General features: G+C 41.9%; 1 protein-coding gene across 5 annotated transcripts in view; it reads left to right on the top strand.

Moving 5' to 3' along the window:
* Positions 1-12301, top strand: part of PLCB4 (phospholipase C beta 4) — a 409496-nt gene that overhangs the window by 248842 nt on the left and 148353 nt on the right. For all 5 annotated transcript variants that reach the window (XM_059406549.1, XM_059406552.1, XM_059406553.1 and 2 more), the window contains exon 4: positions 2255-2353. In XM_059406549.1, the coding sequence (XP_059262532.1) occupies positions 2270-2353 (84 nt within the window). In that variant the 5' untranslated portion in view covers positions 2255-2269. The remainder of the gene's footprint in view (positions 1-2254; positions 2354-12301) is intronic.

Raw genomic sequence — 12301 nt, 5'->3', positions numbered from 1 at the left:
CTATCTTTCTGCCAGTGTCAAGAGTCTTAAATACTGATATTCCACTCCCCAAATGGTTGACCTCCCTTAAGTCCATACTTCCTTCCCTTTCATCACGTGAGCTGCCACAACCTCTGTATTGATATAACCAGCAATTTGGGAGCAAAATTATTATAATCTCTTCATCTTTTTTTGTGTGTGTATAGTAAGTAAAACTTAAGAGTAAACGTTCCTTTTTTTTTTCTTCTGTCTTCACTGTCTTCACATTACTTCCCCTATCCCATCTCTACATTTATTTTTCTTCTTGACAGAGCATGTAATACCTTAAATCTTTCAGAGTAGGTCATTAAATCTTTCGTACCTTCCAAGTCCAGAAATACCTCTATTTTCTCCTACAAATTAATATATTAGTTGATTGGACACAATTTCAAGTCCAAAATTATTGTCCCCCAGAGTTTTGAGGTTGCAGTATTGAGAACAGTATGCCCGATTTCCATCTACCTGTCATTCACCTCTGAATTGTCTTCTCTCTGCATATCTCTTAGGAATTTCAAAACTTCTCCTCTTATCTCTTGTTCTCAGTGACACCGAAGGTATTTTTAAGTGTGTGTATCTACCCACTTCCCACATTTATGCTGCTTGCATTAGTGGATTCTTTTTTCAACCAGGGACTCAGATATTCACACTGAGGACTCAAATCTGAATATGCAAATGTTCAAATTTCAGAAATATTCTTCCACTGTTGTTTTGATTAGTCCTTCCATTGGCTCTGCTTTCTCTCCTGATGGAAGAAGCTGTTTCGTTGGGTGGTGGTTGAATCTTTGGCTTTCATTTTCCACCTCTCTAAATTTTTCCATTGTGCTTGCTTTCTGTTGTTGCATTCTCTGAGAATCCCTTGGCTCAGCATTTCAGCTGAGTTCTCTTTATAACTCTGCTCGTCTGATAAGAGTTTGATTTCAACAATCTTTTTTAAATTTCTAGATTTCTGGTTAATTATATTTTTGGAATTGAATGCACTGTTTCCCCCCACACTTATTAGCCACACTTAAACCAAAGTCAGGTTCAGTCATTCCTGTTAACTCTGTTTTCTTGGGTGTCAGTTCTACTTATTGGGTTTGGTGTCCATCTTCCATGTTCTTGGCATTGCTTAAATATTTGGTAATTCTTGGTTACCTTTTCATTGAATATTTTCCTTTTCATTTAATTCATTTTAAACCTTTTCATTGAAGATTTGCTGCTTGCAGTTACTAGAGGTAGACCATGGTGGGTTTTGCTAAGAAGTGTGGGTAGAAAGAGTGCCCGCTTTTTCCAAAGTACAGGCAACCACCTTGAAGAATGTCCATGCTCTCTTTCAGTGTAATATATGCTGCCCTGTGCTAGAAAGCAGACCTTCTGCAGTCCTCTGAGTGCCCAAGTGAGGAAGGGGTGAGAGGGCTATTGAGAGAACCAAGAGCAATAAAAATATTTCAGCTACTCCTGTTTGATTCTGCAACTCATCATCCAGTGGACTTCTCTGCCCATGCGTCCATCTTTAGGCTCATAGTGTAGGCTGTCAGAACCACCCACCCTTAGCAGTAGGACTCTTCTGTAAATAGGGTCAGGATTGTGGTTTCTCTCTTTTATCTGATGCCATCAGATTAAAATACATACCTTACTATCTTATATGATTTGGAGAAGGAGGGGAAGGTTCCCAAATGATCACCTCTGGTTGATCACCTCTTTGTGGCTATTACAGTTGACACTTGAACAACAGGGAAGTTAGGGGCTCCAACTTTCCATGTGATCACAGATTCACATATAATTTTTTACTCTGCCAGAACCTAACTACGAATAGCCTGCTGTTGACCAGAAGCCTTACCAATAACATAAACAGTTGGTTAATCATATTTTGTATATTATATGTAGGTATATACTGTATTTCTACAATAAAGTGAGCTCAAGGAAAGAGAATGTTAAGAAAATCCTAAGAAAGAGAAAATGCATTTAAGTACTGTCCTATATTTACTTAAAAAAAAAAAAAAATCTTGTATAAGTGGACCCATCCAGTTCAAACCTGTGTTGTTCAAGAGCAAACTGTATTTCCCCAGGTTTAGAGACAAGGTGAAGGGAAGTTGGAATCGGATGAAGAAAAGAAGAAGAAAGAGACAATTTATGGGCTTACTCTATGTATATTAAGAAGAGCTTTCGCAAATGCATAAATATAAAGTGATTAACCTTTGATCTTCGCTTGTTTTTAAATTTTGCACACTAATGAGATGTTCTTTTTCATTTTTAGGTCTTGAGTGTAATCATGGCCAAACCTTATGAATTTAACTGGCAGAAGGAAGTTCCTTCCTTTTTGCAAGAAGGAGCCGTTTTTGACAGATATGAAGAGGTAAAGAAGTGTTATTAATCTTTTCTCTCAAAACATTCTTATAATTATTTCATTTTAATTACAGTATTGAGTAAATAGTCTTTGACATAAGTAAGAACATCTTTGAGATTTATAAGTTGAAATAGTTGGAAAGAGGCAAGTTATGAGATATAATAATAATGAAAATGATACTGTAATTTATTGAGCACTTACCATGTGCCAGATATAATCAGGATAATGATGCTATAAATTATTGAGTGCTCACTGTGTGCCAGACAGTCTTCTAAGCACTTGTGTGTATTATTTGTTTAATTCTTCACAACAACCTTATAAGGTTGTTGCTGTTATTACCCTGTTTTTACAGATGGGTTTCATGTAGCAACAGTTTTTGCCTAACGAAGTGTTTTTGGCAGGCTTGCTACATAAAACTTTGTATTTGTTGTAAATGGAATAGTGGTTGGACTTTTTGCTAGTCACTTGCTTTGTCAGTTTCATTCCTACCGAACAGCTGGATCAAAGCTTTGCATGCCTGGGTTTCTACCATTTATCGCTTTTGCCCTTTGCAAGACAACATGGACTCCAGACTTTCTATAGAGCAGGAGTTGGGGGCCACCAATCTATTAGGGAAGTTTAGGTCTGTGAGTTGAAGCCTCATTAGCATTTGTAAATGCATTGTTTTTCTTGGACTGTACTTGAATTTGAGGTGAATTGGGGAAGGGGGGGATGAGGAGATTGTCACCTCTGAGGCAAAGTGAAATGTAAAATTGTTTAAGACTTCATCTCAAGTCAGAATTGGTTCCCCTGGAAAGCTCTGGAATGTGTGTGGTGGCTGATTGTGGTGGCCCCCTCAGAGGTTTGGATTGTCAGGCCTTTTCATGAGATCTGTGGGCTGACGTGACGCAGTACTTGTCGACTTGGTTTTTCCAAAATGTGTATCCTAACACCCTCTAGATTTATGCCATAGTTGCTTCATAAGTAAACAAAATTGAGAAAGGCTAAGGATGGGCCCCAGTGTGGTCACTATTCCTTGTAGTAAATTAAAATATTGAAGTGACAGCTGTTTATAGGACAAACTTGACTCCTTCTGCGAAGGAACAGTTAGCTGCATTTTGCTATGAGAAGACAAAATATTGCACCCCCTGGAGATAACCACTATTAATTCTTTGGCAGTTTTCTCTTAGTCTTTTGTTTGTTTGTTCTTTTTTTCTCCCTTCCAGAATTGTGATTCTGATCTTTTGAAAATCTAAATCAGAACTTGCTTTTTCTCTATTTCAGAGGCTTCCATAATTCTCTATTGTAGGATAAGATGAAATATAAGGCCTTCCTTGATTTGGTTCCTGCCTAATACCGCAGCCTCATTTCCCACCAGTTTGACACACACACACACACACACACACACACACACACACACACATTCTGCTTTCACCATAAAAATCCCCTAGCAATTCCCCCAAGACACTGTTATGTTACACGCTTTGTGCATGCTGCTCTCTTTTTCTAAAATGCCTTATTCCTCCTAGTGTGACTGGTGAACTCCTAATCATCCGTCAAAACCCAGATGAGAAATCTCTACATCATTGATCTCTTCCTTGACCCATTCAATAAGAATTGTTAACTCCTTGAGGCACCTGGGTGGCTCAGTGGGTTAAAGCCTCTGCTTTTGGCTCAGGTCATGATCCCAGGGTCCTGGGATGGAGACCCACATTGGGCTCTCTGCTCAGCAGGGATCCTGCTTCCCCCTCGCTCTCTCTGCCTGCCTCTCTGCCTACTTACAGTCTCTGTCTGTCAAATAAATAAATAAAATCTTATTGATAACACCTTTGTGCCACCACCAACCTACCTTTTGCACATTTTACACCATATTCACATTTTATTTGCTGTTTTTATGCCTCCTACTGTGTTCTGAGTTTCTTGAGGTCAAAGACCATCTTTTACTTATCTTTCTCTGGGGACTAGTAGGAGGCCTGCAACTGCCGAACTCACTGTTGATGTAGCATTACAAAGAATTTTAGACAAAAATGTTTCCAACTCGGTCTGGTTCTATTATTGTTTATTACTGTTGTTAAGTGAAATGGTGAGAGTACTTGATAATCTTCAAGATCCGTATGGGGATCTGAACCTCAACGGACTCAAAACATTAGGGTAAACTGTATAACAGGTTTTGTCTTTTAAATAATAAATGACCAATATCAACAATTTGATATAATTCAAGCTTAGTACAAAGTAAGTTATTGCAGTGGGCTGCTTTTAATCCACTTTACCCAGTGTGGCAAAGAAGGCCAGGGACAGGTTTCATCTTTTAAATAATAAATGACCAATATCAACAATTTGATATAGTTCAAGCTTAGTACAAAGTAAGTTATTGCAGTGGGCTGTTTTTAATCCACTTTACCCAGTGTGGCAAAGAAGGCCAGGGACTGGCTTAGCACTTACAAGCAATTTTCCCAGGTAAGCCAGGTCCAGGTTGAGCACTAGAGTCACCAAGATAATGACCATTGACCCTTGGCTATGAGCTGGTGGGACATCACCCCGAGGAACTACTAGAGTATTATCCTAAAGTTTGGCCGTTTCCTTGGGCAGCATCCCAAGCACTGGAAATCTATAGGATTACTTAAAAATACTGCATGTCTTCTAATAAATCAGAGAAGGTCATTTTGAAGAGATTAAATACTATCACGGGCTGAGTATCTTGGCTACTGTTATGTAAGCAGAAACACATTAAGAGGAAAAAAGTGCTATTTTTATGCTTTATCAAGTGAACTGTGATTTGATGAGCTGGAGGTTATTATTTTTATTTCTCAGGATGATTTTCTTTAGCTATTAATCATCACGAGTCACTCATATTTAGAAAACACTGATTTACGGGGGCTCCTAAGGGCCATTGCTTTTCACCCAGGTTCCTCAGAAAATGAGGCAGAGGTCACAGTCTTGAACAAGGATTAAATACAATCCAGCACGGCTTTCAGCTTTAAGTGATATCTTATCAGGATATAAGCAAAACAAGTTTTTACTTAATAAAGTAGATGCCTCTCTTCATAACAACGTATCAAACAAGAAAGTCACAATATTAGAAACTGGACCATGGCCACTTTTTATTAGCATTTCCCGGTCCTGTAAGATTCAGTTCTTTGGAGCCACAGCTGCTAAAATATTAAAGGCGACAAAATGCAAGTGTAAAAGGTTTGTTTCTTCGGTGTGTGTGAACAGCAGTGGGAAATGACAGCTGACGGCAAGCGAGAGGAGCAGAAGTTAGAGAGGACACAGCCCGAGTATCCCAAAAGCATCATAGCAAAGGGACCATTTACGAAGGGGCAGAAATGCCTTCAGCACCCTGTGACAACTAACGTTATCATGAGGGCCCGAGGGATCAGCCAGATACTCCATTGTGTTCCATGCACGTGTTTATAGAAGGCAAGGAAGGGGGTCAGGCTGTGGGTGAGCGCGCACTAGATCAGAAAATTAGTATTGACTAGTCACTATTTTTTTTATGATTTTATTTATTGAGAGAGAGATAGAGAGCGAATGCATGAGCCTGGGGGGTGGGTGAGAGAGGGAGAAGCAGACTCCCCACTGAGCAGAGAGCCTGACACGGGGCTCGATCCACAGACCCTGAAATCATGACCTGAACCGAAGGCAGACACTTAAACGACTGAGCCACCCAGGCGCCCCTTCTTGTCACTATTTTGAAAGTATATGTTATTTTGCCAATAAATGTAATCAGTGCAATTGCATCTAAGCATTACTTTATTATTTCTGTATTGCTTTTGAGGTTGGCCACATTCTTAGAGACTGTGTAACATAGCAGCCCGCATTGTAGCCCCTGGTTGTATTCCCATGCCACTTGTAAATCTGCTTTTTATTCAAACCTACGTGACCTAAAAGTTACTGAAATGCAAAATGTATTTTGTTTCCTTAAGTGATGCTTGTTTTTCAGTCTTTAAAGCAGAGGTTTTTCTATTGCAGAGGTGAGAAATAACAATACCTTATAAAACACTTGCAACCCAATGTCTCCAGCTTAAACGGTTTCCTGACTTTCCTTTGATAACATGTTAAAAGACCGAAGACCTTATGCCCTGGCTACACCAGGCCCTCCCCAGTCTTTCCTAGATGCCTAGCTGCAGACACTTTCTTGGTGATGTCCCGCATCCTTCGTGCCTTCTTACCTTTCTGTCCCCAGGACTTTGTATATATCATCAACTCCCCAGAGCAAGAGCATTGTATGAAATAGACTTTCACGTAAGATTTGCTGGTAGCAGAGGAGGATTGGAGCACACAACAGGACTCACTTCAAGATTAAACATCAGAGATGGCGCTCAACAAATTTCCTTCACCAGCCTGGCCAGCCTCTTCTCCAAATTTAAAAAAAAAAAAAAAAAAAAAAATTTTTTTTCCTTCTCTCTCTTAAGCCAAGCAACCAAAACAGAAGATTTTAGTCCCTTCTCATCCTGAGCAGTTTGAAGTGAGAGTGAGGTAAAAAAGGGGCCAGACTCTCTTGAGACCTTTGGTTTTATGTAACCTTACATGATCCTTCTAGATAAGTGGTCACCTAGGGAGCTTTGCCTGATGAAGGTGGTCTGTGTCTGTGTTGCCCTTGACCATGTGTGGCTGCCCAGCACTTGAGTTGTGCCTGGTGGGGTTGAGGGAACTGGGTTTTTTCACTTTAGTTGGTTTTAACCTGAACTTACCCAGCTGCACGTGGCCAGTGCCTGTTTCACTGGGCAGCACGGTTCTAGGCGACAAGCTCAAACGACAACCAGATTTCTCAACACACGGGAGGAGTTCTCAGTTCCCTTGGTTGGAATCTACAGTTTGCTTCAGCCATGCCTTCTTGGTGGCAGCTAGAGCTGAGATTTAAATGTCATACAGATGATTCAACTCAGGCTCCCATATTTCCATGTCCCAGCTCCCCAGGTGGGGGCTACTCCGTTTTCTTACTCATGAGACTTCATTGTCACTGAGGCAAGCTGCCCAGGTAGAGCCCTGTTTTCTGGAAAAGCCTTGGTCTTTGTCATAGCCTCTTTCATCCTCTACCCCCCAACCCTTCCTCCAACACACACTTTAGTGGAATCTGTAGGTGCTTCCACCTGTTACCAGGACAAGAGTAACAATTATTGCTGTCATCAGACCCAGTGAAATATCAAAGTGCAGGACCAGGACCAGCCTAAAGTAGGTCCGAGTGCAAGAGGCCAACAGTTGCCTCTTTCCAGGGCAGCTCTGACATTTGAATGGAGGACCATGTAGCAAAGCTCCGAAAGGCCCAGACAGCCTACACACCCCAGGCTGTTCATCAGGGAAGTGAAGAATTTTCTAAATATAATTTTCAAAAAAAAAAAAAAAAAAACCCTAAAAACACAACCCTCATAGAAAGTATTTTGGCTTCAAGATTTATTTAACCCCTCTGTGAGGACACCGGCAACATGGCAAAGCTAGTTCTAAGAGCACTGGAAGAAGAGAGTTGTACAGTTGACCCTTGAACTACTCAGGGGGTGCGGCCCAGACCTCTCTGCCGTGAAAAATCCTCATACCACTTTGACCTCCGCCTTCCCCAAAAACCTTAGCTGCTAATAGCCCATTGTTGACCAGAAGTCTTACCGATAACAAAAACAGTTGAGTAACACGTATTTTGTGTGTCATATGTATTCTCTGCTGTATTCCTACCATCAAAGAAGCTACAGGAAAGAAAATGTTGTTAGGAAAATACATCTACAGCACTGTACTGTGTTTATCAAAACAAAACAGAAAACCTCCACATCTACGTCGACCCATGCTGTTTGAAGGTCAACTATATATAGTTAGGAGAGGGAAGCTAACCCAAGTTTGGTCAGTTCACTACAAAGCTGGTTGCTGTCCTATAGGACCATGAAACTGTGAGTTCTGTGGTTGTCTTTTCTACCAGCCACGAATCCCACATGTCTCTGTGGACACAAAACAGGTGCAACATCTCTAGCTAACTGTAAAGACTCTGAGTAACTGGTTGATCAACCCAAAGTACATTCTTCTATAGAAATAAATCCTCCTCGGGTAGGCCTCATAGACAGTGTTCCCTTAGACTGTCCAGGTGATAGCTAGCCTTTTATTTATTTATTTACTTACTTACTTATTTTTTAATAGTCCCCAAGTTTTGGATCGTTTAAACTGAATTGTACCAACAGGATCAGGATATTGGGCTCAAAGAGTGGAGTGTAGAATTTTGCCTGTTACTTGTATTTGCAGGGAAATATGCTTACAGAGTCACCATGATGGTAATGATAATCATAATATTTAGTGTTTTTTCAACTTTAAAAAAAATTTTTATTTATTTGAAAGAGGGGCGGAAGCACACACTCACGAGAGAGCAAGCACAAATGGTGGGATGGGGCAGAGGGAGAGGGAGAAGCAGGCTCTCCGCGGAGCAGGGAGCCCGATATAGGGCTCGATCCCAGGCCCCTGGGATCATGACCTGAGCCGAAGGCAGATACTTAACCCACTGAGTCACCCAGGTGCCCCTGGTCTTTAAAGTACTCTAAAAGGTGGACAAAAATGTAATGATGAGTGAGAGAACTGAATGGAATGTTAATTTACCCACACACAGGAGGAACGCAGGGAGGTGTTGGAGTCCAAATGGTTAGAAAACTGGAGGAAAGACTGGAAGATTAATATTCTCCTGGGAGGTATTGCTGATGGTCAGTTGATGGTACATGGAATAGAAGCTCATGCTTCTATTATTTAAAGCCTAAAATTGCCAATCACAAAGCCAAGAATAATATAACTTCAAATTTGGAGTGGGGAAGTGGAGATAAAGTAGGGAAATGAGCTCAGCCGAGTTTAATTATGGAATTTTCAACCTAGGAACCTATTAGTACATGTGCCTGGTGGATATTAGTTCAGGAATTGCTTGTTTTGCCACAAGTCTCACGTTCTTCAAACTCCAGTCCCCACTAGAATTGGATATTTAAAGCAAAACAAAAATGTGTGGAGATCACTTCATTAGCCAACAAATTAAGTCCAGACGTCTCATTTGAAACTTAGCCCGTGGCCTAGGTGCCCCACCACCCTCACCCCTGCCCTTTCCCCCAAAGTCAAGTTGTGATGAGGACGGTGGTGGGTCATCTTCCTTGTGGTGTGAGAGGACTGGAAGGGGTGTCCAGTGTGCGGGGCTGATCTGGGATGCCTAAGAGAGCAGAGTCTTTTTTTTTTTTTTTTTAAAGATTTTATTTATTTATTTGTCAGAGAGGGAGAGGAGCGAGAGTGAGCACAAGCAGACAGAGTGGTAGGCAGAGGCAGAGGGAGAAGCAGGCTCCCGAGGACGCCGGGATCATGACCTGAGCCGAAGGCAGCCGCTCAACCAGCTGAGCCACCCAGGCGTCCCTGGCTGAGTTTTAATGGAAGGGCCAGTCAGTTGATCAAACCACAGCTGAGAGGTAGGTGGAGCCCACAGCTTGCTCAAGGCCATGGGTGTGGGGGAGGGGAGTGGCTTGTCCAGCTAGGGCCGAGGGAAGGGTGCTGGAGAGCAAGAACCGAAGCGACAGGACAGTGTCCACACCATGGAGAGAAGTAAGGGGAGAGGCTAGGCATGAGAATGAATCAGAGGATTTTCTGACCCAGTGGGTGGAGAAGGTGAAGGAGAATAAAGACTGTAAAGTGAGGTGGGGGTTTCTGGCACCGGAAGCTTGGGTGGTCCCCAAGGGAGGCAGAGAGAAGGGTCAGATTTATGGATGCACTTAGGCTGTTCCTTTTCCTGAAATGAACAGCATTTATCATCGTATCTTCCGCAGTACCTAAGAAACATTTTGCTTATAATAGAAATCGCCTAAGTTCTAGTTAAAAATAAAGTGAGCAGAAAGGGAATTGAAAAGCATAAGTAGAGGATGAACAAATGGAAGCACACTCGAGTAGGAGAACCAAGGTTGTAGAACCAGGACGAGGAGCTGGGATTTCTTTCTGGTCGTTGTGGGAAGCCATTTCAGCGAGACTGAGGTGCTCTGATAGGCATTTTGGAGACACTTTGGTGGCTGTGTTGAAAGTGGTTTGTGGTCGCTGGGGGAGGAGGCACGAGCAAAGTAGGTAGGAGATCGGAATTCATGGTTGGAGAACATGAGGAATTTAACAGAAGAAAGGCAAGCTAGAGTCTTACTCCTTCCTCCTACTGGCTGTATCGCCACAGACAATTTTCTTTCTTTCTTTCTTTTTTTATTTTTTAAAGATTTTATTTATTTATTTGACACAGAGAGAGAGAAAGAGAGAGACAGTGATCCAGGAAACACAAGCAGGGGAGTAGGAGAGGAAGGAGGCTTCCTGCTGAATAGGGAACCCCATGCAGAGCTTGATCCCAGGACTCTCGGATCATGACTTGAGGTGAAGGCAGTCACTTAACCAACTGAGCCACCCAGGCGCCACTCCATACACAATTTCCTTACCATCTCTGTGCTACAGTAGAGATAATAAGGTGGGTGGGCCTAAGGATTTTGCCGTTCTATATCAGCCCGGCTTCAGGTACATTTCTTGTCATCTCAGCCATGTGACTTCTTCCTTACAAGATAAGAAAGTTGTGGCCAGGTGCCTAGGCACTTAGTTGGCCTGAACATGGAAACAACCCAAAACTGTACCACCTAACATCAGCCAAGTTTTTGCAAAAACACCCAGGCCTGTTCCTTCCTCTAGATCGGATTTAATTTTTTTTTTAATATATTTGTTCTTTTTAAGTTGGTTCCATGCACAGCATGGAGCTTGAACTTACGACCCTGAGAACCAGAGTTGTATGTTGTACTAACTGAGCCAGCCAGGTGCCCCTAGACCAGATTTTATAACAACAGTTCTGATACTATTAACTGTGCTTTTAAATTCCCAAAGCTTAGAGCTCGTGGGCATCCAACCCTGAAGAATTAAGGAAAAGTCTGTATGGTTTGGAAAATTACAGAAAATGGATATTAAGGCAGAAGACTCTGGTTTGAGCCTTGACCCAGACATTTGCAAGTTATGACCTTGAGCAAGTCCTTTTACCTGAGTGAGCATCTGTCCTGCGTGTCAGTTTATCCGTGCCAGAGCTTTCTAGTAGGAGTCTGAGTCACCCGTGTGTGTGGATGGGATGTGTCTTCAGAACAAAGGCTCTATAGTGGTTGAGACCAGGTCTGTTTTGTTGTGTCCCAGTACTTATCCAGAGTAAAAGGTTCAGCCAATAACTCAAAAGATACCAGTGCAAACTCTTGGCATAAATAATCAGACTTCTAATGTTTCTGCCATAAATGGCTTGAACCTCTCCGCCTTTCATTTTTTCTTTTTTTAACCTTAACTAAGAGTGAGGGATTGTATAACAGAAGCGCAGGATAATCCCAGATTTTCACTCATCTTGGAGCATCTTGAGTGCTCCTTTATTTGTGGGTAAGGTTAGAAGAGCAATTTCAAATCACAGTTTGCGGACCTGCCCTCTGTCACTATTTGCCTCTGAGTGTGTGAGCTGCAGGAAGGAACCTCTCACTGCCCTTGGTAAAAAGGAAGTGTGCCTTGATTAAACCAGTGAAAACATGTATGTCAAATGAGAGGTTTTCCAGAGTGCTAAGTACAAACCTATCCAAGGACTTGCAGGTGAAGTAGTCTAAAAGTATTGGAACTATAAGAGACAGTTGCCCCAAGGAGAAATAACCAGAGGTCAGGCTTGACCAACCAGCAGGTAAAGTTCCAGCAAAACAAGGAGAACAAGTGTGAACCTGATTTGAAGTCCCATTAGGAGACAGGACATTAAATCTGGAAGGAGCTTTGAGGCCTGAAAGCGAAGAAAGGCACTTTTCACATTAGTAATATGAAAAGACAAGGGTATAAAAGGAACAGTGATTGGTCAATAATTGTACCAGCTTTTGTTGTGTTGTTACACACAACACAGCACACCAAAGCTTAATGACATAGCAGAGCCAAGCTTTCCTCTGTCCTCTTAGGTTCAGTGGCTGGGGCTAGCAAATTAAGATGACATAAGCCAGATGAACAGGAAGAAAGACA

This window comes from Mustela nigripes, chromosome 7 (assembly GCF_022355385.1).
Source record: "Mustela nigripes isolate SB6536 chromosome 7, MUSNIG.SB6536, whole genome shotgun sequence".
Classification (NCBI taxonomy): Eukaryota; Metazoa; Chordata; class Mammalia; order Carnivora; family Mustelidae; genus Mustela; species Mustela nigripes.
This window is presented reverse-complemented; position numbering and strand designations above follow the sequence as displayed.